The sequence below is a fragment of the Myripristis murdjan genome, chromosome 17 (assembly GCF_902150065.1).
Source record: "Myripristis murdjan chromosome 17, fMyrMur1.1, whole genome shotgun sequence".
Classification (NCBI taxonomy): domain Eukaryota; kingdom Metazoa; phylum Chordata; class Actinopteri; order Holocentriformes; family Holocentridae; genus Myripristis; species Myripristis murdjan.
Window position 1 is genome coordinate 5,866,722 of NC_043996.1, and position 25,276 is coordinate 5,891,997.

Consider the following 25,276-nt stretch of genomic DNA (forward strand, 5'->3'; position numbering starts at 1 on the left):
GTGAATTCAAAGTAAAAACCAATTTCATTAAATAAATAGCTGGTAAAGGTATTACATCTAACAAAATTAAGTACATAGCAATTCAAATATGCTTAATGCATTTCTTGTGAAGACAGTTTTTTTTCCTCTTTATTAGGTCTACTACCTCTCCAAGATATTATTAAACTATTTTCTTGTTTTTGTGCAGTTATTCTCTGTGGAATTTTAACTGATGTACTTGTCTGACATTTTGATTTGACTCTTTTTTTTTTTTTTTTTTTTTTTGCATTTCGTCTCTGCACATCTGTTCTCTTGCGAGTACATGCAAACTACATTCACCCCTACCTGGTTCTTATGAGAGTGGGGTAGGTTTTGACCAGGTAATCAGAGATGTTCCTGTCCGTCAGATCCAGCATCGTGTCCCCCGTGGCCTCTGTTCGCTGGCGGGGGGGAAGACCGCCGGCTCCAATCGGACAGATGGGCATCATGGTCAGCTTCTTATCAGTGCTGCACTGGCAGGAAGGAGAGGGGTTGCGGAGGTGCCACTCAGGACTCAGCAAGATGTTGTGAACCACAGGGGAGAAGTCAGGGTACTCCCACTCTGAGGTGCTGTTCCTACAGGACATGCTGCATGGAGATCAGAGGAGAAATACAGAGGGTGTGATTTCAGTGAGCATCCAATATGTATTTACTCAGGTCTAATGTCACATATATTCTGGCTGTATGTAGAAGGATACACCTTTTCCACTGCCTATTATACAGTTAGGGCCATATGTATTTGGACAGTCACACAATAGTCATAATTTTGCCCTTGTACACCACCACAGTGGATCTGAAATGGCATAATCAAGATGTGATTGAAGTGCTGATTTTCAGCTTTTATTTAAGGGGTTGAAGAAAAATATGGTCTTAACCATTTAGGAATTACAGACAGTTTTATACATTGTCACCCCATTTTCAGAGGCTCAGTTAAATGCCTTTATTCCACAGGAGGTGTATGCTCTCTGTTTATCTTACCACAGTTAACTTGTTGCTACTGCAAGTTCCTGCACCAGGATTATGAAGTGAAACATTCATTGTACTTGAGTTAATCAAGTGACTCAATAACACTTTGTTTGAAGGCGTGTTCACCATACTGACACAACACTGTCATGACAGCTGCCATGAACACTGATGAATATTTATGGCTATTGTCATAAAATGTCATTCGGTTAATTATGTCACTCTCTGTGCAAAGTTGACATGACCTGGGATTTCTCTGTCATGACAATGTCACATCAGTCAAGGTTATGTCTATTGTCATAAGTGGTCTCTTATGTCACTTTCAGTGAAAAGTTGATGTTTGGCATGCCATGGTTATGACAACTTAAGATTGATTTAAGATTTATACAACAGTCATAAATATTCATTAATGTTCATGAAAGCTGTCATGACACGGTGTTATGTCAGTCTGCTGAATACTCAAATAAAGTGTCACCAGTGAGTGTAATTCTTACAAATTAACCATTTTAAAACCATATATAAAGCATGAAAGAAACCTATAAAGAATAAGATGGAAAAGATTTCCACAACAGTCCATATGGACTGTATCTCCCCTGTGTTTTACACTGATTATATTGTCAATTACAATATGCGAAAAGCACTTGTAGTAAGCATATGGTTACTGTGTCTAGAAGAAGGCAGGCAGGTATTAGGGCTCTTCATGTTTACAACTGTTTTGTCTGTCATTTTGCTTGATATATGATATACTGTGCACTTGCATTATCTTAATCTGAAGAGGTGATACTCACCCTAGAGGCTCTCCTTCCATGCAACGTGTCCCCATGCCTGGTCTGCTTAGCAAACGCTCTGCAAAGCGCTTCATGTTGGGGTCAAACGGTCTTTCATTACTTAATGGGGAGGAGAAATGAAAGGAAAAAAGCAGGTTGAACAAACTGACTGAAGCAAAACAAGCAAAAACCTCACATACAATCTCCAAGGTACCAAAATGCTTGTCTCTGTACATGAAAACAAGATAACTGAAGGTTTATCGAATGCTAGTGTCTCTTATAATGTTGTAACCTTGATTTGCAGAGGTTTTTTTTAACCACAACACAATTTTTGGACTCTGTGTCATTAATAATGTAATCTCTCATTTTCTCTCACAGTCTCACAAAGCTGTTTGCCATGAGGTCTGACCTGAAGAAGGTGATCTGTTTTCCATACATCCAGGGGGTCAGAGTCAAACTGGGATGCTCTCCAAACGGAGGGACTATCAAGGTGAAGACCAGGGCAATCAGGACAAAACTGGCCGGGAGAATAATCTGGAAAACAACAGCCAATAGGTAATTACATTCTTACTCATGGTGGTCTATCATTAAGGAACTTTAACCAGTTTAAGTCAATGAACACCTGAAATATAGATAATGTATCAGTGCTGCAAATACACATTCATCACTTAACCTGACTTGGGACAAATTATCGTATTATCACATTTTTCTTTGCATTTTTTCCATCTTGGAGCAGCCTACCAAATCACTAGTCTAAGGTTTTTACATATCAGTTACATTTCACATAGCACTGGGTAAGTCTCATCAGTATGCTAGAGAAAACTGAAAATTCTTCTGTGTAGCTCTCAGAAATATTCTGGCACTCTGTGTCTTTTTGGTTAAAATTCACTTATTTGGCCCCAGTCTGCAATCAATCTCTCCATCACACAATCCTCCCATCTGCCACATATAAATATTCATCACTTCATTGACCACTAATCCAACTATCCACTCACTGAGCTCTAGTCTTGTACCTGTGCCAGGAAGTCTTTGTGGCTTCGTGTGGAGTGGTGGAACCTCTTCACCAGCAGGGCGTAAAACTGCTTCATGATCAGAGAGGAGCCCTTCACCTGCCTGGAGCCCCGTCCCGCGCTGCTGTCCGAGGCACCAGGGGCGCTGCTGTTACCCTGCACAGCCTCGTTAGCCGCTGTCATTATAAAACATGCAAAACTGTGAGTTAAACCTCATTACATGGAATAGCTGCAAAAACCAAAACATGCACTTTGGCTGCAACTGGTGCCGGGTGGAGATGGGGGGGCAGCATTTGTGGCCTAAAAGTTAGTGAAGCAGGCTTCTGATTAGAGGTTTGCCAGTTTGAATACCCTACTGCTGAAGTGCCACTGAGCGAGGCACTTATTCTACACTCACTTCAGTGGAGTGGCCAGCTGCAGAATGCTGCAATTATAACTCCAAGGTCAGAATGAGAATAAGCATATGGAAATGAAGCAGTGTCATGCTGAAAAGGAGCATGCAAGCAGCAAAAAACAAGCCAAACATAAGAGTTCAGGTCCAAATGATTGACCTTGGTCATTTGAACTGCCTGCAGTGCCAGAGAGGTGGAATTTATCTGGTAAATAAAGCAACTTAAATAGTGATTGGAAAGAATTACTTGCAAATACTATTTGACCTAGGTCCAAAAGATTTAGGTGAAGAAAGCAGGCTTTTATTTTGCCAGAAGTCTATCCAGCAGCTCTTAAGTGTCTGACCTTCCATGCCCTCTCCATCAATTTTGCTGCCATTTGTCCTCTGCCGTAAGAGCCACTGTTCTAGAGGTTGGAGTGTAAAGATTAAAAAAAACATACAAACAAAACACATACAAAAAACACAACACAAGCAAATTACAGGGTTAAACGCACAAATGACACATCAAACTACATGTCAAGACTGGACAAGGATCACTGTACAGTTTGAATTAGCATTTTTCTATATGCTGGATAGAGGATGCACATGACAGTACGGGGTAATAGAACAGGTGATTAGAATAAGGTTGAGAATAAGACGGAGATACAGAGCACTGGGTCAGTGATTTAATACTGGGTAAAGGCCACTGAATTTTTCAGTCATGATATTTACCAGGAGTCGTGGCATTATTCGCTGCCTCTCCATCTGCAGTGACCTTTATGAATATCTGGAAAAGTAAAACAACTTTGTTAACTTCCCTAAGTTTCCAAGCAGTGACCTATAATCTTTTGTCCATATCATATGGGAATAACTTTCAGGGCTTTTGGAAATGTTTAAAAGCAGTAACTTGGAAGGAATTCATGTATATGAACCCATTTGGCTCGGTCAAGAGGACAGGACACAAGTTTTCTCCAGACTTTGGCTGTTTCTGATCAGCTTTGTCATATACCTAATGGATGATACATTTGGGTTTGCATTTTACAGCAAACTGAACATTGCCATGCCAGCCACAAATGAAATATGGAGGAGGTAGTTGTGTGTCCTCCCATGGCTTTTTAAGAATGGTTCTTCATCAGAGTTTCAGAGGGCTGGAGAAACTAGGGCCATTACCAAACTTTGACTTCCCAAGCTGTATTTAGCATTCAAAAGTTGATGGGGTGTCCAAATAGGGAACTTCTTTTCCTTTGTCCTTCCCACATGACATGAATGCAACCTTAAATCACCAAACTAGTCAACAGTGATGACATCAGACGGGACATCCCTACCTCCTCCAGTGAGGTATCAGAGATGCCAAAGCTGCTGAGGCCCATGTCAGCCAGGGTCTCCTCCAGCTCTCTAAACAGACTGGCATAGGCCCGGTGCTTGAACCCTTTATTGGGGAGGAGATAGGTCAACTCCTGGCCAATCTCCTCAATCAGCTTGGCTTCAGGAACATGGTGGTGGATCAAGCTGGTGATACATTCTATGTCCCCTGCAAACGAAACAGACAATCAAACGTCGAGGGTGTAGAGCCTAGCTAAAGTGCTCTCAAAACTGGAAAAAAAAGGGTAGAAGATAACAAGGGACGGGAAAGTGCTTCTTTATTCAAGTTTAAAGTTGCATGGGTAAATCTGTTCTTTATTAACAGGCTTTATCAAAAACATTGTATGGCAGTGGATTTCAAGAAAACTCTTCCTCAGGCAGTATCAGAGGGAAGAGGCACATGGGTCAATATCACTGCAAAGTTATGTGATGGGAAAGTGTATCGTATCTGCTATAGAACTTACAGTATGACACATAACTGGGTCAATCATGTGAATTTCAACCGCTGTACACCCACACTTCAGCACAACAAACACACAGTGCAGGTCACACACACACACACACACACACAGACACACACGCACACCAAGAGCAGTATCTCCCCCTGGGGATACAGATAAACAAACAAATGGATAAACACACTTACCATCCAGAGCTCTGTCTAGATGCTGGGAATGATTCTGAGACTGATCTTTGTATTTTGTGCAGATGGAGCAGGAACAGGAGCAATCTGAGGCACAGTCGCAATCATTCTGACAGATACAGCAACAGAAGATCATTTAAAGATAGAAACAGTTCAGAAAAATGGGAAAGCAATCACAATTCAATCCCAAACCCACAGTCCTTCATTGTGAAACCGATTAATGAAACAAAACATGCCTAGCTATGTATAAAAGAATGCACATTGCAGCAGAAATTTCAAAGTCTCGAAGTTTCAAAGTCTACTTTAGAAGCAGATTTGATTTCTAATGCAGAATAAACAGGCAAATAAAGCAGATTTATTGTAAAACCTTGCAACATCCCTACTAGGACTTGGACTGATGTTGTGTATAAGTCTCACCTCGCTCTTCCTGAGGTCCTTCACGCGGCGTACCAGGGTGAGATAAAACCCCACTCCAAAGCCGTTCTTGAGGAAGAGGGGCGATCCACAGCAGTGGAGTTGCCCTTTGGAAATAATGGCAATGCGGTCACTCAGCAGGTCAGCCTCGTCCATGTGATGAGTGGACAGGATCACTGTACGGCCTACGCAAGAGTCAAACGTGAAACTATGATGTGCTTTCATTGCCATATCATCTCAACAAAAGTAAAAAAAAAAAAAAAAAAAAAAAGTCAGCCCATAATAGATGAACAATGAATGAAGAAACTTTAAGCATTAAACCAACATGTTTCAGTTTACACAGCTTTCATCATCCCTCGCCATGCTGGTTTTTAGGGTTACATTGTCTTCCTTTGTTGATCATCAAGTGCAGCTGAATTTTTCCTTTTGATCATTTCGCTGCTTAATTCAACTGCCTCAGGCAAACTACAAAGCTGTGAGAATTTTTGTTTCATTTTTCAATGTCATATCATCTAAAAGAGCTCCCAGCGCCTGTAGAGGTGAAATTTGAAAATTTCACTTCTACAAGCCCCCTCACTTCAAAATTGTGGGCCTTTAGGGCTGAGATGAACACCTGCAGGGCTAAAACACAGATTCGGAGGGTGGAACTAAGGGGCTGAAATGTTGACCAAAAGGAATAAAATATAAACCAATGAGGGCAAAGCATGGACCTCAAGTGATAAAATGTAAAAGCACTACAATCTTTACCACTTCGGTATTTCAGTAGAAGATCCCAAATGGATCTTCTGGAGTAAGGATCCACCCCTGAAGTGGGCTCATCCAGGATCACGATCTTTGACCCCCCAACAAAAGCCATGGCAACAGACAGCTTCCTCTGCATACCACCTGTGCAGTGTGTGAGAGACAACTGGTTAGTGGTGATATTACGAGAAACACCATATGTGTCTGCTTTCCCTCTCTTTGTCACACACAGTGGAAACATCAGTATGATCCACCTGAGAGGTTCTGAGCCTCCTCGTCTCTCTTGTGCGGCAGCCCCAGGTCCTCCAGCATCTCCTCAACCTCCTTCCTGGCCTCCTCCTTGGTCTGACCCTTCAGCAAGGCATAGAACAGGATGTGCTCCTCCACTGTAAGACTGGAAACAAAGCAGAGTTTGCTCTCCCGTGCGTTCGCAGTGGCAGAAATGGGACCTCCCTTACTTTTGACTTTCAGTGCATATTTTCATTGAACTGACCCCAGCCCTGTTGGCTGCGGCTGATGTGGAACTCACTGTTTGAAGAGGATGTTATACTGAGGGCACATGCCCATCGAGGTACGGATGATATCCATTTCGGTCCTGATGTCTCTTCCATGAATGTAGGCTGTGCCAGATGTGGGTGGGAACAAGCCGGTCAGGATGGACCTGAGACGAGCAGAGGCATAACACAGAGTTTAGCAATCTTGGAGGCGGGGCACCATGTGGGGTCCACAGATGGGAAAATGGTGTCTCTAAGAAACCTGATATTCAATTTAAAAAACATTATATCCAATAGTCATCTTCCAAACTATTACCAGTAGCTCTTCAACTGCCGTAAAAGCCATACAAGCTGTCTATAAATGCACAAATTGTCATTTACCAGCAGAGAGTAGCTTAATTTCTGTCTCCCTGTAGTCTGAAACACTTATGCACTTCATAAAGTGTGTAAGCAGGATGTAAACACACATTTTTTATGGTTTGATCCATTTCTTGTGGAATTTCTGAGCTCAGTATGGGACCACCAGTTAACAATCCAGACTGTATTTGATTAAGAGCCTCATTTAGTCCAATTAAACCTTTCAAATGGAACTGTCTACACAGCACTGCAGTAATTGTGATTTAATTGACTTAAATGGTTGAGGAGTTTTATAGTTATGTACAGTAATTTATACAAATATCATCAATTTCCTGAACAATCATGACTTAGAAGAAAAAGTAACACTGGTTATGACACATCTGATTTCAGCTTACAGGGTTGTGGTTTTCCCAGCACCGTTATGTCCCAGGAAGGATGTGATCTGGCCTTCGTAGAAAGTAAGGTTGAGACAGTCGACGGCTGGACGAGATCTTCCACCAAATATCTTGACCAGGTCCACGATTTGCACCCCCATAACCAGCCCCACAGGGTCGGGCTCAAAGAATAACTGGCCTGCATGGAGGACACAATGAAGCAGGGGGAGTATGAGGTCGTGGATGTGTGATGCAGTGACTGAGAATTTACATGGAGCATGAAGATACAACCAATACTGGACAATAGAGCAAAAGCACATTCATTGGACTGGGCTCCAGTGATCCACAAGATTCTAAAACGCTAACAATGCCAACAACCTTACCTGTATTTTGCCCGTTGCACTCCTCCTCTTGCATCTTTGGTTCTTCCTCTTGTTGTTTCAGCAGCTCCTTCTCTCTCTCCAGCCGGTCCCTCTTGTCTTGGTGTTTGCACATTTTCCTGCTTGCAGAGCCGTTACAGGCGAGCATATCTGGTGTGCCTTTGCTTTCAATATCCTTCTCCTTGTTCTCCGATTCGGGGTTCTCAGGGCCTGGTAGGTACAGTTGACAGAGACACTTTTTAGTTAGGATGCCTTAGACTTAGGAAGATAATAAAAAGCTTTATTTGAAACACTCAATAGTTTCCTTTCTGTTTCTGCCCGTGAGAATTAAGCAGCTTGCCCATGAGCACCTAGTTAGTGATGCAGGAGAGAACTGGACTCATTTGCTCTCCCCACACACTTTCCCAGCAGGCCTGGATATTTGAACCTACGACCTTCAGGTCAGACCCACTTCTCAGTTAACATATCTGGGGCATGTAATATCAGAGCCAGTGATGCTAACCTTTATCTGCCATGTCTGGTTGTGGTTGTGAGGGTGTAGATCGTTGCCAGTATGAGGGCTGGAAGGGGAAGTAGAATGGTCGACCAATGCCATATTGCCCTGTGGAGGAGAAGTTTGATGCAGTTCTCAGTATAATCAGTTCTTAGTACCTACAAAGTTCTAAAATATCCTGTATGTGCACATTAGCAAAGACCGTCCGGGAGTCCAACCTGGGAAAACATTATCCAGATACCAGGCCAGGAAAGCGTAGAGGACAGCATCAAACACCATCATGATTACGGAGGTGAGGAAGGAGTAGTTGTCTCCCTCTAAAGGGCTGGTCTGGATGTTGTCCCACTGAAGGCCCAAACCTTGCTCCTCATACCGGGACAGGTACTCTGTCCCAAAGCCAAAGGCCACCGGTGACAACAGGCTCTAGAGCAGCAGAGGGATGCAGAGAGGATGTTCACTCAATTTATTAGAGTTAGTGGTCAGTGTACTGCTCTTAAGCTGCACTTAGGAGATATAGGATTGCACTTGACAAAGAGAATACATTCATATCATGATCATTCTTTGTATATTAGCAGCATTGATGCATCTGTAAATCAAAGTATTGTTTCTGTAAAATAAAAAAAGTTTGAGACCGACCGAGAATTCAAAAACTATCCTTAGTTATATCTTTGTAGAGCATTTGTCTTGACATCTGTGATTTATTTTATGCAGTTACTCCTACTTAAACTTGAAACTGAATTTGAAATACCCACTAAATCTGTAAAACTTGTAAAATGCCTGTGCTTTTGCCTGTATTTGACAAGGTATGGGTTCACGTACGGCAGCTAACTTCATGTTCTTGGTGATGCGGTCCTGCCAGGCAAAGCAGAGGATGTGGGGCAGGTAGAGGGTGAAGTAGATGATGCCACTGCAGGCGGCTGCCAGGTTGGCCTTGTTGAAGAACACACTCATCAGGAAACACTGCATAATGGTCGTGATGGTGAAAGTCAGCAAGAAGAGGAAGACAAGGGCAGCGTTGCTATAATTCAGCACCTTTCCACCCTGAGAGGGAAAAAAATGAAAGGCAGAATGATTTTTATTAACCCTGAGGGGAACTTAACATTCACATCCAGCTCAGCTATGTACAAGAATAGAGACAGTATGTTTAGCGCTTTTCATTACGTAAACTAGAAAACAGTCCATCCATTCAGTTGAGAAATTATATAACCACAAATTGAATGGCATCGCTAAACAGAGCTGAGCAGTTGGGCTTGTCAAGGCTACAAGCAGAGACGTTTAGTGATTTATAGAGAAAGAATATTCTAAGATAATTAGTACAACAACTATACTTATGTAAAAGCACAGTGCAATTAAGGGTGATTAGCAATTCAAGTCTAAACACTTAGAGCTTTTCAAAACTGTCCACTGGAGGGCACCATTACACCCTAAAAAAGAGACACCTCCACACTGTAGAGTCTGTAGAGAAGATATTCAACTTTACTCTAATTTCAGTGTCCCCATGCCCCCGCATCTCACTCTCCGTCCTCCACCCCGCCTTCTCCTCTCACCATGATGATGCAGGTGAGTAGCGCCGTGCTGGCAGTCATGATGATGAAGCTGTCAATGAACCAAGTGTACCAGATGACGCCGTTGGTGACGCCCATGGCTTTGAGGGTCTCCTTGAGGCGCAGCTCCTTCTCCAGCACAATACTTTTCACCGTCATGGACACAGAGTAGACCCAAGCCAGGACCATGAACATGGGGAAGCAACGGTTCAGTGTGATCATGAAGCTGGAGAAGAGAGGAGTGGGGGGAGAGTGAGTTAGCGCGTCACCCCATGATTGGACTGGATAGGTGAATGAAACGGCCTGATCCCAATGGGGGGGATTAATCATAAGGAGGCATAATCACAGCATCGCAGGAAATAAATATAACTCTACAATGCACAAGAGCTTCAACATGATAACCATTTCTGCTCATTTCTTTTAGTTAGAATTTGTGCAAACTCTAACAAGAATTGCAATGTGTCTCTTGTAATGTACTGATGCCACAATGTATCGATGTCCCTTGTATGTCCATGAGGCTGGGCACCTTGAGTTGATGATACTGAAATATTTCCCCAAAACAAGTGCAATATATTACACAAAGATAAGCATACAAGTGCAGGAGGAGCTTTGGTGGAACTTTTTGGTGGAGAGGGGGCATAAGTGAAGAATGGGTCAGTTTTCGGGGTCTGTCAGGCTCAGGAGCACCCTTACAGTCATTGCAATAATCACTTAGCATAGCGGTAACATTGCCATAAACAGCGATTCACTTTCATTTGGTCTTACCCAGGCTACAAATACATGCAATAATAGCAAAGCATTTTGCTTGAAAGAATCCTGTATGTACTGTGTTAAGTGAGTGGGTTACTCACAGGTCATCTACATAACACGGGTAGGGCATCTGCTGAATGTAGACCCCAAGTGGCCAGCTATTGCCTGTGTGAAGCTTGAGGATGCCATGTTCGAGCATGTCCTGCAGGTACGCAAAACCTCCCCAGATGTACCTCTGGTCCTCCATGACGTCTGCTCGCGGGCCAGGGTCCCAGTACCTGGGGGACGACAGAGGTAGTGAAGGATAGAGGTGATAGAGGAGTCTTAATGACTTATACAGATGTAGTAGAAATGGGGGTTTTGAGTTTGACTTGACTTTGAGTTTATTTACACTCATGCTCACTTCTGACAACTGAATAGAAGCAGAAATTACATGAATAAAAAAAGGAAAAATACACATACATGATTGTACATCATAAAAATATAAAACTGTACATATATCCACATACACACATGTACCCATACATTCCTGCTCATACATTCGCAAATACAACCGTGCATTTACACAACCATGCACAGCAATATACAACACAAACAAACAAACAAACAAACAAAACCCCAAAGACTCCAGCTATCCAATGAAATCATTCATTAGACAAATGGATACTAATGATTTCTGTAAATATATTTTTTCTTCCATCAAAAAGCATGCCAGCTTCAATCTCCATTCAAAACATTGCAACAATCAACAACTCCAAGGTCTCTTAAGCTACACACACACACACACACACACACACACACACACACACAAACACACACACACCAAATGCACACTCCTTTTGCTTAAGCGGATAAGTGACTTGGAAATCCCTCTGTGCAATCTGATTATTCAATTGTATAGAGAGAGTACTCCCACTGGGTCCATTACAGCCCATTGGTGCACTGTAAACAGCTAAAGCTGTTTGTTCATCCCTGGAGATACAGTATTGACACACTGACTGATTGTGAATAGAAGATCAAAGGTCGCCTAAAATGCATGTACGAGCTTCGCATGGAAGGACAAAAGGCCAGGTATTAAGCTAATATTGGAACAACAAGCAAATCTGGAAAACACGCCGGAGCCCAAATGGAGTGTTTTTCTTTCCTGTCTTTGAAGCCTGGGACAAATGCACATAAACTGACTCAGTAACAATCCGAGGAGTAGACTGTTAGCAGGGTGACTGGGCAGTCTAAACATTGCTGGTTGGAACCATCCAGGCCAACAGCACCAAATATTGTCAAAGCACCCATGAGCAAGGCAGTTACCTATGCTTGCACATACATTTATGAGCACAAATGGGCTTTTTATGAATGTGTTTCAGTCTGACGGTGCCCTTGAGGGGATACATCAAAATTAAATGCAGCCGCTTCTGACCTGTCTTTGATCTTGTTAGTGCGCTCCACGACGTCAATATCCATGCGGATCTTGTACTTGACATGTGGGGGCACAGATGTGGTCCAGGGGTACATGTCCAAGAAGACCACACCAGCCCAAAACTTGTTCTCCTCCAATAGGTACAAGGCCTGGTGGGTCATTTGGGCCTCATCCGTGTGGGGCACAAATTTATCCAGGCTGATGCACTACAGTTAGAAAGGGGAGAAGGGAGAGAAAACAGAGAGGCAGAGAAAGGGTTAGAAAACACATTTGACAGCAGCTTGTGTGTCTTGCCTTTTCGCACTATTTGTTTGAGTGCAATGTACTTTCCTATTTACTGCAAAACAAAAACCTAGGAGTGTCATGCAACAGCAATTACATTGCATTTAAGTGTATGCTGTGTGTATTGTGGCGATCTTTCAGGAACTGGTTAATCCTGAAATAATTACCCAAACAAATCAGGGCATATTGTATTCTAGAGCACATTATGTCTATGTAACACCCTTTATATGCATGTGTAAATATGTGTGTATGTGAGTGTTTCCGTGTCCAATTTGATCATGTTTTGGATTTAGGAATGTATGTAGGATTTGCTCAATTTGGAATCAGTTGACAAGCTCAGCCCAGTGTGGGTGGATATTGTGAATTTGCCTCTAAATGTAAACCAGCATTCACCCATGACAGAGCCCTCTTTCACTGAAATGCTCTGGTGACATGGGAAAATCTGAGCTGCCGCATTCCCTCTACACACACAAGCACACGCATGCACGCACACACACACATGCACTCAAGAAAACACACAAAGGCGAGCAAACACACACATCCATGTAAAGGCTCACATGCATGCACATAACCGCATATACATACATCTGCATGTGCCTGCACATATACACACATGAAGACAGACACACACACAAAACTGCCCTGTGAAATTCACACTGTGCTCATGTGGACACACACACACATGTACACGCAAGTGCACATACCAGTGCACACAAACACACACACATACACACACACAAACACACACACAAACAGGATGACAGCTCTTCTTCCCCACCTCCATGCAAAGCGTGTCTAATGTCTCCATTCACATTACTGTACAATGCACTCAGAGCACTCAAAGAAAGACGAGAGAGCTCTTCCCATTCATCCTTATAGCACCATACATTCACGGCACAATAATGCTCACTCAGAGATGGGATGAGAAAAAAGACCCTCGCTAATACACATGTTCCAATGGGCTTTCAGTGTGAGAAACATACCCCTGACGGAGTGGAGAGGACCCACTGCTAACAGCAGCGGTTATCCTATAGTCAAATGCTGGCTGACAGCTATATCTAATTGGCTAAATCGCCTGGGTTTATTTGTGGGGCTCCAGAGGGCTTTGGGACAGACTGGGAGACAAAGGCCAGATTGAGATGCCTGCACTGATAGGGCTCTCTCCAAAACCACAACCCTGGCCCCCCCTCCCCCTTAAAATCGATTACAGTGCACCCCTATAGGTCGGATAGACAGAACACAAGGAGGAGGGAAGAGAGAAGGAGTGAAGGATGGATAGAGCGATTTGCCCCCTTTTATTCAGCGGGGGCAGGGGTCCATTTCAATGCGGGGCCATACACTAAAACAACATGGAGCTCATAGGGGGGTGGCTCACTCCCACCCACTCGCTACTTTGTCACCGGCTCCACAAAGGCAGCCTGGTAGGGGGATGACAGCGGGCTTGTTCTCCCTGCCTTTCAGCATGCTGGACGGGAGAGCGGCTCTATAGCCGTGCTAAGTGGCCTGCTCTGTTTCAAAGGGGCCTGGCTGCAGGCCCCTGGGAGCAGACCTGGAAGACTGATGCTCCTGTCTGGAGAACTGAAGGCCCGTCCTACAAAGAGGCTGAACACCTAGTCATGGGAATGTGCAATATTTGGTAAATAGGTGACAACTGGGGCAAAGAAGAGAAACCAGAGTGAAGCCTATGCAGCTTTTCTATCATGACCACACTGACGGTATGGCCCCATCAAGTGTGCTGTTTTTAAGGCGTCTGTTGCACCTGCTTCGACTGTTATCACACCATTAAATGGACATTCTCAGTCGTAATCACCCCGACAGAGTATGGGTTAGTAGGGCCCTGCTGCACCTTCTAGTTGCTCAGAAGGCTGCTATCATTTATTCCTATGGTCAATTGCTCTTAACCCATAGAAACTGAATTTTCAATTCATTTTCAGTTCAATTTCTACAGTTTAACCACTCAGACATCAGCTTTAGCCACTTTCATTGGCTTTTGTCAGCTTAATTGTGTTAGTTACTTAGTTAAGGTTAGGAAAAGGATATGGCTAAGGTTAAGAAATTTAATGTAACATTTGCTAAAATCATTAGCAAACATCACTAGCTAACATGACTCTTGATGCGGAAGTCAATCTCAGGTCTCTGGAGTTAAGTTACATGTGATTAACCCATCCACCACTCCATCCAACACTTTGCATGACTGAATTTGTTAGTCTATATAATACATCCCATTTGACTGGTTAAAACAGACTGATAGATAGATAGATGACTATGGGAACAGATGATAACAGCCTTCTCACCTACTGAAGGATGAGGATCCAGTGGGGACCTACTATTACTGCTTCAGGACAGCCCAAACTATATGACCCATCTCTCCCCTCAAAGACAAAAAGCTAGCAGAAACTCTGTGTGGTTGAAGATGGCAGGAGTTGTTGGCACCTCAGCTAAGAACTGAAAATATCTGAACTGAATCCTGTGCATTTTTAAGCATAACCAATAAGTAGATTATTTCAATCACCAAATAGATTTGTAAAATGCAATTTATTACCTAACTGCCTATGGCATGGGGCATTTGAAAACGCCCATTGTAGAGCATTGTAGAGTGAGGTGTGGATTACCATACTAACTTGTATTTCTTACCTCTCCGTACTTGTTGACCATGCGTATGAGCTGGTCAGTGATGTTGAAGATGTTTCTCCAGTCAAAGTTGGGCATGCCCTCCTCCCTGTCCTCGTCCGGACCGTTGTGCAGGAAGTTGAGGATCTCTTGGATGGACAACTCCGACTCTGCCAGACTGTTGTTCATGAAGTCAAACACTGTGGGGTTTCTTATGGTGTCCTGGAGACAGACATATTTGCACATATAGATACTGTACTGTGTATAGCAAAAGTAAATCACTGGAAACATACATGACGTCCTATTATGATGACCATCAAATTGGTAAAATCTTGCATTTCTTTTTTTGTGGAAGATAAAGTTAATAAACATTTTCTGTAGTGATCAAAGTTTAGTGCAAACTAAGCACCCCAAATTATCTCAAAAAACCCTGCACCTCTCTCCTTAGCTGCTGGCACTCCTCTCCTTTCTTAAATTCCTTGCTACTGTTTGCTTGTAATAATGGTGATAGAGACATTTTAACTTACTCTGCTAAGAATGTAAACTAAATGACAAAAATTGAAATGGTCAATGTATAATGAAAATTAACATATTTCATCAGAGAACGGTGACACATTTGCATTTTTGCATTCAGCATCATCACTTTTCTTTCTTGGGTTATTTCACAGCTGAATGAAAATGAGGTGTTTGCCGGTGCACACGTAATCATGAATGATGCACATATGAGGCCCACAAAGAGCGAAGACAGCAGTGGACGTGCGGCGTACCCTGATCATGTTCATCTGGACGCTGTGGTGAAAAAAGTTCCACAGCTGCGGTCCCACCTCCTCCCAGGCCTTAGCCATGTTCTTCAGTCTCTCCAGCTCCTCAAATGTTGTGTTGGCCTGAGCCACAAACACACACACACACACATATATACACACATAAGTCAATCCACACCAAGTTGCAAAGTTCACAGATATTTCCATAGTAACACATCAGCAAACTAGAAGCATAGTTTTTTTTCCCAAAGAGGCATCCAGTGAAGAAAATGAGACCCAAACTATCATGTTTTCAAGCCATTCGCAGAACTATGTCAGTATGATAATGCATGAAAATTTGGCATTTCTGCTTTATTCGATAGTGACAGTAAAGAGAGACAAGCAGAAATAGAAATTTAAAGGGACGTTTATATGTGAAACTGTGAATTAATAGTTGAAACTGAAATAGAACTTGCTTAATAACACTAGTATCGTTTTTATTTAACTATTTAGGAGGGGAAATAAGAGAGTATTATTATTGATATGATACTGCTACAGGACTGGTTTTAATATCAGACATTATTGACCGTCTCTGGAAGGAGTTCCAAACGAGGTGGGGGGGAGGAGCGGAGACCACGCCCACTTAGGAGTCAGGAAGTGTAAATCACTCCATATCATTGGTGCAGCTTGTAATGCATCATCTTTTGCACAGAGCATCCCTGCGTTCCAAATTGCATACTTATACTTTTTACTTTTAGTATGTACTGCAGCTGCCCTTACAAAGTATGTAGTTTAGTATCAAATATGCATGCTAATTCTTTTTTTCCCCTAATAAATAGTATGGTAGTATGAGTATTGGAACGCAGGGAGCATCTTTGTCTCCAGTCAGCGCCTGTCATCCGTTTCCACCTGCAACACCCACCTGCCCACCCCCCTCGCCGCTCGTTAGCCAATCACTTGTTAGCCCGCCAGCTCTGCTCCTCACCTGTTGCTTGTCAGCTCATTAGACTCTGCAGTATTTACACTCGTCAGTTTGGCTGTCGTTTGCCAGGTTGTCGTTGGAGCTCTGCCAGTGTGCGAATCCTGCCTGTCTGGTTTTGACTCGTGCCTGGTTTGTGCCTCTGTTCTTCCGCCTCATGTTGTTGTGCCTCTGCCTGGTTGAACTCATTACTGGCTTTGAAATTGGACGCAAACTGTTTTTGGATTTGCCTGAACCTCACAGTGAAGTTGTTGCTTTAATTCCGCTTCTGTTCTTTGTCGGGTAATTCTGCATTGGAGTCCGTCCTGATCCGTGACAGACCCCCTTATTTAAAAAAATAAGATTTTTAAACCATTTTTGGAGGTGTATATGTCAAATAATATGTATAGCCACCCTTATCAGTTGTTTATCCTGCAGTAAATACCAGATACTGTTGCTCCCTGTGCCTTCTTTGACAGTATGTAATATTTTAGCAAACTGTGTCTGGCTTTTGGAAGAGACGTATCAAGTGTTCTGGTGATTACGTGAGATTATCACGTGTCAAGCAATCAACAGTAATGACAGCCATGAAACCCAACATTTAATTTATCTAGGGCCTGTACCATAAAGCTGGATTAACATACCCGGGGTTTCTCTTAGTTATCTGGCTTCACTTAACCAAACATCCGCGCTCCTGATTTCGGTACCATGAAGCCGGTTATCAACTCACTAACTGAACCAGGCTTTTCCAATCTAGATCTGTGCGCGCTCACATAAAAAGGGCGGGGTTTGCTGCATATGACCAATCGCAGACATGGAAAAATCCACCCGAGCCGCATACTTTACAACGGTAGAGCAGACAATAATCTGAAATAAATACGAGGAATATAAATCCATCATCCAGGCAAAAAGCAACACAGTTGCAGCTGCCAAGAGCCGCGAGGAATGCTGGCAAAAAAAATCGCCGACTGTGTCAATGCGTAAATTAGTGGGATTATAATATTACTTAGGGTTAGATTTGACTATAGTAACATTTGTGTGTTCCATAAACTTATGTGTTTATGGAATTTGTCGTTACGGCATGTGGTTTTAGCCTTATTATTTCAGATGCAACCCCAGTGGAGCAAAAAGAACGTGGGGGCAAATAAAAAATAAGTATAAAACATACTTCAAAGTGGTCAGTACGCTTACTATATCTTATCCATGTACCATATGTATATGTACATGTTGTAGGCTATACAGCCTACAACATGTACAAGGCTTTACTTCTGCACACTGTCTCATCAAATGGCCATTTTCCAAGAGAGCTGATTGGTCAGTAGGTGGGGCTTTTATACCTTCTGAGCTCTTATCTTGAACTTAACCTGCTCCGGAGCAGGTTAGGTGTTCAGCGTATGTTACCACGGCAACGTACCCCGTCAAAAAGTAAACCACCGTTGTGGTACAGAAAACCCAGGGTTAACCCTGAAGTTACCAAAATCCAGCTTTATGGTACAGGCCCCTAAACTCTCAGCTGCCTTCTCTTGAAAACACACAGGTAATCAACAAGGGAACAAACACATGGGGTCGTTTTCTGTTCCTGAGCAGGTTGACTAAATTCAATTCTCAATCCCTCCCCTGGGATTCAGATCTGTTTTGTGTCCGGTGCAATGAATAAGAAGTGGCAGGCTGAAAAAGTGCTTTTCCTTTTGGTGCTGCGCCCACACGTTCAATTCAGCCTCCAATTCTCCACTCCTCTTCCCTCCCCTCCCACTGCAACAGATACCCCCCCCCCAAATCCCTCCACCCTCCCTCCCTTCCCATCAGTTTGGTAGCCAGCTCATTCCTGAGAAGGGTGGGGGGTTTGGACGGAGAAGGAGCTAGAGGGAAACAGATACAGAGAGAGAAAGAGAGGAAAGAAGGAGAGAAAAAGGGAGAGAGAGGGAGTAACAAACAGAAAGACTGAGCTGCAGAGGTGAGGGGTCGGGCTGGAGGTGGTCTCTCTTACACTCTTTAATATCTTGCGGACGGCAGGGGAGTCGGGGGTGTACAGGATCTTTCCCATCAGCAGGGGTTTGACTGAATTCCACACAATTTTCGTGACAGGGTTGGATTCCAGGTTCTGCATCACGGCATTGCAGAAGGGAGCTGTGGGGAGGAGGAGGAACAAGAGGAAGAACAAAAGCGATTAAAACACATACCGAACAAATAAAGGAGCGTCATACTGAATGATACCCATGGAGTATTTCTATATCCACATCAGGACAGTTTAGATGATGCTCAGATTGTACTATACACCATATTCAGATGTAATATTTGATCCAGCTGAAACATCAACATTTCCTCACTCACTGGCAGTGTGGTCGTAGACATAGTCACGGCTCTTGGTGCCGTTGACGCCCAGAAACACCTTGTAGTTGTTGTCCTCATACCAGTTGAAGGAAAGGACCCTGGAGCCGCCGCCCTCCGGGTAGCCACACATGAGGCTCGACACAGTGGACATCAGCTGAGTGAAGGACGAGGGACCCCCATCTTGGAAGAGGGTGCTGACTGCTTTAAGAAGGTCCTGACTGCTGTCCCACAACATCAGCTGCACAACAGATACAGAGTGTTAGGGATACACCAAGTTCTTAAGAGGCTGGCCCAGGACTCAAATTACCTGTTAAGTTGACCTAAAACAGTTTACCCAAAAATGAAAAACGGTGTCTCTATCTGTACAACACACAGGGGGTTAGCCAGCACAATGACTTAAGTCAACAGGTACTGCTGTTTAGCAACAAACTCACTCCACACAGCTTGTGAAGCATGACCCAAGCGTCTGAGAGAGTGCAACTCTTCACTATAGCCTTTGATAGCAAAAGGCTTCATGTATGCACACTCAAGCCACTTGAGTCCACATTCTGCACAAAGAGAACTTGCAACATCTTTCATGATGTGAAGCTGGTCAAAGAACTACTGCTCCTATGCTATATGTTCCTGTGCTTACAAGCAATCAGGCAGTGTTTGTGAGCTGTTAGCCCACATCACACCTGTGGAAACATGGAGATGCAGGAGAGTTTGTCATGAGTTTGCGTGTTACAAGAAAATGAGCTCTGTGGAGAAACCTTGTTGTCATTTTTGCCCCTTTTGGAACTCTAAAATGCGGCATTGGTTGACTTAAGCTGATTTGGAGAAGGCTGCTTCAGATTTGTGCTTGCTACCTCCCTGCAGGCTATGATGTATAGACAAACACACTTCACCTGTAGTTCAACTGAGTAGATAGTGGAAAAAAATCACTTTGGGGTGAACTGCTCCTTTAAGTGATGACAACGTAGACACCAAAATCTTTACATGTCCTTTAGCACGTACTATGCTGAGGGGACTAACATTATCTCAAAAGTGAAAAAATGAGTGTTTGTAGCGGCTCTTAAATCTCAATGTGATGTAATTTAAAATTACATGCAGCTGTCTGTCAGTTTTGTTTAATAGATGCTGAATGTACACAAAATATAATGTAAAAATAATCATTTGAAGTGCCAGGCAGCACTTCTCCTGGTCCATAGGAAGTGAACAGGGTTAGCAGTGGGAGGCTGCATACATCTAAAATCACTATGTAGCAGATGAATACCCAGTTGCTCATCAGAAATAGTTCCAAAAATAAACCTGTATCAGCTATAATCATTTAACCTCCCCACCTGTGGTCAGTGGTGGGACTTGAACCCAGAAAACCTCTGTCTGTGAGGGAACGCATGCAAAGCACTCAGCCACCAAAACACCTGGAGCTATTTTCTATTAACAATGTTTCATTTTTAAAATTTATGAATCTGCAGGATACACTATAAATATCACATTTCCCCATGGCGCGTTAGACAAGCTGCCAGGGGCACTTCGATGATTGCGGTGTCTGCATTCTGATCACTTAATTGTAAGTCGACCAGTGGGCCTGTGATAGGTGATTTGTTTTAACTTATTTCTGACCTTTTTCTGATAATTATACACAAGGTATTGTTGTTTATGTTCCCCATATTCTCTCATACCGTGCGAATTTCATAACATAAACTCTCACTAGAAAACAATAGCTTGAAAGATAAGCAAACATGTTGAAGAACGCCTCTCCTCAAATGACAAGGATAGTCTGAGGGTGGACTAAATATCCTCCCATTGATAGAACCAAAATAGCCTCCTCCAAGTGCATTTTTGCACTCTATGTATCATTTCCTTTTTAAAGAAAAGGGGAGTAGGTTGCCAATGAGATGACTTTTGTTAAATTTGAGCCATTATATTAATAAAAAAAAAAAAAAATTGTGCTTACATCTTGCACTCGCATTCAATGCTACATGAGTCTCAAATCTTAAATTGAAGCAAGTTAAACCGTAAATCAACGTATCATGTTGTCAAAGTCCACAACTGAATGTCACAGTTTTCTAACCCCACTATAGTCACAAATCTAGGCTGTAATGGAACGTCGATATTGAAACCGCTTTACTAAGAGACGTGGTCTGCAATGAAAATGACTCACTGCCTGACTATGTCGCCCCTCCAAGCAAACAGACATTTATGTGTATACATTCTCACACACACCTACAAATGACCACGTACACACTCACACCCTCAATTTCTCTCTCTCTTTCACTCCCCTTTTTCCTCCCTTTTTTCTTTTTCTCCCGCATGTTACACACACATGCTCACACACACTAAATTAAAGGAAGTAGAGGTGGGTAATGAGAGCAGTTGGCTCGCCTTTCTGTCACCACGGTGATACGGAGGTCCCACCTACAGGATATGTCACCTCCAAGGAATGTCTCTCTCTCTCTCTCTCTCTCTCTCTCTCTCTCTCTCTCTCTTTCTCTGACCTCTGGCCAAGGTGATGATGGGATATGCTCCCCCATGGGAGATACAGTAAACGTGCCGAAACACACCAGCTCTGTCTTGCCTTCTGTCTCTGCCTTTGTGTGTCAGTGTGTGTGTGTGTGTGTGTGTGTGTGTGTGTGTGTGTTTATGAGTGAGTGTCTGTGTATATGAGTATGGCAGTACCCAATACAGCAAACATATTCTATTTCTATGGTGTTCTATTCAAGCCACTGAAATAAAAATTAATACATATTCAGTAAACAGACTGAGGGGGCCATATGCACACTTATACCTGCCTATACCAACACATAAACACATGCATGCATACCTGTGTGTGTGCACACTTTTATGCATACATGTAAGTGCACACAGACATGAACTTGAACAGTACACTCTCACTAACACGCACTCATGCACATATACACATGTACACATTTACTGCACTCACACACAGGTACATATGCATATGCAATTACTTACTTAGACATACACACATACGCACGCTCACAGACATGCACATGCGTGTGCAGCTCACACATACATGGGTTGAACCCATCACTCGGTCTCCTCTGTGAGCTTTTCTCAAACAGAACCTGCGGAAGAGGCGAGTTTCCTGGAGGCTAAAAATACTGAGGCCTCTGATCCTAGGGGACTGAGAAGAAGAGAAGAGCAGGCTCGAGTGGAGGGGAATTGATTGGACTTTGGAGCACTTACCTCTCGGATCTTCTCCGACACTGTGGTAAGAACTTGACCCCAGAAGTGCAGGTCGATTCCCTCAGAGCTTCTGTCCAACACCTGAGGCATCTGGGGGAAGCAAAGAAACCAGATACGTTGCACTTGTGGAGACAGAGAAGTGAAATGTGTTCATAGGATGCTTTCAACAAAGCTGCTTCCTTGCTAAATGTTTTAAGAAGCGATAAAGGAGATGATCCACCTGAAAGGAGGAGAGATCAAACAATTTGTTCTTTTTTTCTTTTACCTTTTAACCTTTATTGATCTGGGGAACATTTGCTGACTGTGCATGCTCCTTCACAGCAACTTACATTCAGATCTTAACGGTGGACAGTCCAACAGCTGCATAATACTGCTGGGAACTGCTCATTTCCCAGAAAAGACTGGAGATTAAAACAGGGAGTGTATTTCTTACTCACTTTCTCCACTTTTACAGAGGTTGGAGCGGGTACCAGTTACTATTTTCAGAACGACCTTTGTCGAGGTTCCAGGTAAGCTGAGCTGATACTAAATTGTGATGAAAAACACTGCAGATCACTGACCGGTTAGAGAGAAATCGTACAGAGAAGCCCTGCCGGTCGTCACAAACTTGTGTCATAGTTGATAATCTATCCATGTAAAAAAAACATTTTTTTCAGTGAAAGTTATAGTTATGCTAATTTTGTTCAAATGTAGCAGCCATTTTGTGTTGGTCTTAGTATTTCTTTTTTAAATAAAACACCTGTGGGATGCTCCAGTAGTTCACTTTGTAAAGCATATATCATGAATCAAGGCTGTGGTCTTACTGCAGTGGCCCACGTTTGAATCCGGCCCGGTCATTCCCTCTCTCTCTCTCTCTCCCCTGCCTTTCCTGCCTCCCTCTAATGTCACAAATAAAGCAGAAATGCCAAAAAAAAAAAAAAAAAAAAAAAAAAAACTTCAAAAAAAGAAGGCAGGAAAAACTAGTCAACACATGCGACCAGCAGGGCACCACGGTTAGGGGGCACTATCTGCAGTGCAAAAAGGAATCTAGAAAAGTAACTGGTACCAAAACCAAGTAGAGCCAATACCATGTAATACGCCATGAGCCCTCCTACACTTTCCGAAATTTCACACAGTTTGTTTCCATCTGTTTCATCCATTTACGGAGCAACTGAGCAGCTTGCGACATATCGACTGTAAAAAAAAAAAAAAAAAAAAAAAAAAAAAACATCACATTTGATCCAGAAACACGCCAACACTGTTCACTAAACTTCCCTCTGACACTTTCATCTTTGCTCCTTGAGGCAGAAGCCATTAACAGTAGGTGTTAGAAAGGGCCCAGTTGGGGCAGAGTGCTGAGGGCTGCGGAAACACCGAATGCCAAGACAAACACGTACATGAGATATCCTTCCTCTCGCATTCCTCATGCCTGCATTTCAATGAACGAAGGAAGGAGCGAGGATGTGAGAGAGAAAGAGAGAAAGCGAGGGAATGGGAGGGGAGGGCGCTGAGAGGTGGACGGGGAGTAGGGGAGTCGGGAATGTGATGAGAAGTTTCAACAGGGCAGAGTTCACCGACTTAGTACTTGGGCTGTGCGACACTTGTTGTGCTAACGGGCGTTAAGATGAATGGGCTTATGAGGTTTGATGTAAATATGCAAAGATGCTGCTGGGAGGTGTAGCAGTAATGCAAACCAGAGAAGTGCAATGTGCTGGATGAGTCGGTCAAGGAGCTGATTTTGTGTTCTTTAAAACCTTTCCTGGCAGGGATCAAATATGGCACTCATTACTAGATTTCTATGTATATTCTGTATGTAAAGTATCTCAGTGTGACAGTCCAACAAAAGTCTAAAATCTACACATCTGACACTATAAATTTGATCACAAACTGAACTCTTTTTGCTATGAGTTGAGCTGGATTTTGCCCTGATTCATGAATTAAAAACGGTCTTTTTGCCGAGTGAAACCCTGTTGTGCCTGCTTCCGGCCCCGTTCGGGTGCAACAGTCGGGTTTTCTCCCAACCAGGCAACCAGGTGCGCTGGCAGCTGTGCAGACTGGCACGTGTCGGGTAATATATTTATACTAGACACGGCCTCGCGTCTTAGGAACTACCTCACAGGCTGTGGGCGGGGCCTAGCTAAGCCCATTAGTGAAATAGGCCAAGAGGGATAATACCATGCCAACCTTCTGAGCCAGTCACCTGATTTGCTCTAGCTGAACCCCAACAATTAGAGCAGGGGGGTTGGAGGTTTAGAGAGGGAAATATTCCAAACATTATAAAATGTTTTCTTTTGGTGTTTTAATCATATACTTTTATTCTATGTGAGGGACATTGTCCTAAACCCACTGTTAAAAGACTACATGTATTTTTTTTCTTGAAATGGAAAGAAGATAAAGTGAAGCAGGGATCTAAGAAGCAGGAAAAGGTGATTAGATTGGGTGGGGTCCACCTCATAAATCCATTCTTCTTGACTTAAAATGAGGAGTGAGAGGAGAGGCCATTCAGTGGAAAAACACATAGCACAACATACAATGTATGTGTGGGGTAAAAACAGCATCTGTAGTATATTTCGAGCCCAAGATAAGGCTAAGGACTGGTGACCAGGTCTCACAGAGTCACCTGCAGGCCAGGATCAGCCACTAGGGATCACATGCTTTACCCGAAGTCTCTTTGTAGGTGACTGTAAGCTCTGCTAGGTGCCACAGTTCACAGCAGGGGCCCTACAGTATGCTGAGCACAAGAGCGCAATGACACACAGCATTTAGGCAACAGAAAACCCCCTGAAAAACAAGAAGTTTTTGCCAGCCCACTTCTAATTTTCAGCAGATCAACCAGCCATTAGGGTACAGAAGGAAGTACCTTGTCATACATTTACACACACATCCAGAATGTCAGAGCTATTACCATTAACCAGCATAAACACTGTCACAGCATCAGCCTGCATGGCTAACACAGTTTATTTATTTAATGTAGCTGTTTTACTTTGCTGTTATAAGGAGGCCTGGCTGGGAGTTTCCAGACCAGTTGGGAAAAACTGGTCATTTATCTGTAGTGGAAAGGTGAAAAGGATGTGCCTTCCCCTCCATCTG

The 25,276-nt window shown here is 43.2% G+C and overlaps 1 protein-coding gene across 1 annotated transcript in view; it reads right to left on the reverse strand.

Moving 5' to 3' along the window:
* The window catches only part of abca4b (ATP-binding cassette, sub-family A (ABC1), member 4b), a 47,155-nt gene that overhangs the window by 15,064 nt on the left and 6,815 nt on the right, over window positions 1-25,276 (reverse strand). The window contains exons 8-32 of the mRNA XM_030074019.1: window positions 22,208-22,297; window positions 19,016-19,253; window positions 18,672-18,811; window positions 15,754-15,870; window positions 15,011-15,208; window positions 12,095-12,300; window positions 10,782-10,958; window positions 9,934-10,156; window positions 9,206-9,427; window positions 8,605-8,809; window positions 8,396-8,494; window positions 7,897-8,103; window positions 7,535-7,712; window positions 6,818-6,949; window positions 6,543-6,682; window positions 6,295-6,432; window positions 5,551-5,732; window positions 5,137-5,242; window positions 4,454-4,659; window positions 3,861-3,915; window positions 3,494-3,553; window positions 2,762-2,934; window positions 2,158-2,282; window positions 1,770-1,868; window positions 325-606 (exon numbers count right to left, since the gene is read on the reverse strand). Coding sequence (XP_029929879.1) covers window positions 325-606; window positions 1,770-1,868; window positions 2,158-2,282; window positions 2,762-2,934; window positions 3,494-3,553; window positions 3,861-3,915; window positions 4,454-4,659; window positions 5,137-5,242; window positions 5,551-5,732; window positions 6,295-6,432; window positions 6,543-6,682; window positions 6,818-6,949; window positions 7,535-7,712; window positions 7,897-8,103; window positions 8,396-8,494; window positions 8,605-8,809; window positions 9,206-9,427; window positions 9,934-10,156; window positions 10,782-10,958; window positions 12,095-12,300; window positions 15,011-15,208; window positions 15,754-15,870; window positions 18,672-18,811; window positions 19,016-19,253; window positions 22,208-22,297 — 3,998 coding nt within the window. The remainder of the gene's footprint in view (window positions 1-324; window positions 607-1,769; window positions 1,869-2,157; window positions 2,283-2,761; window positions 2,935-3,493; window positions 3,554-3,860; window positions 3,916-4,453; window positions 4,660-5,136; window positions 5,243-5,550; window positions 5,733-6,294; window positions 6,433-6,542; window positions 6,683-6,817; window positions 6,950-7,534; window positions 7,713-7,896; window positions 8,104-8,395; window positions 8,495-8,604; window positions 8,810-9,205; window positions 9,428-9,933; window positions 10,157-10,781; window positions 10,959-12,094; window positions 12,301-15,010; window positions 15,209-15,753; window positions 15,871-18,671; window positions 18,812-19,015; window positions 19,254-22,207; window positions 22,298-25,276) is intronic.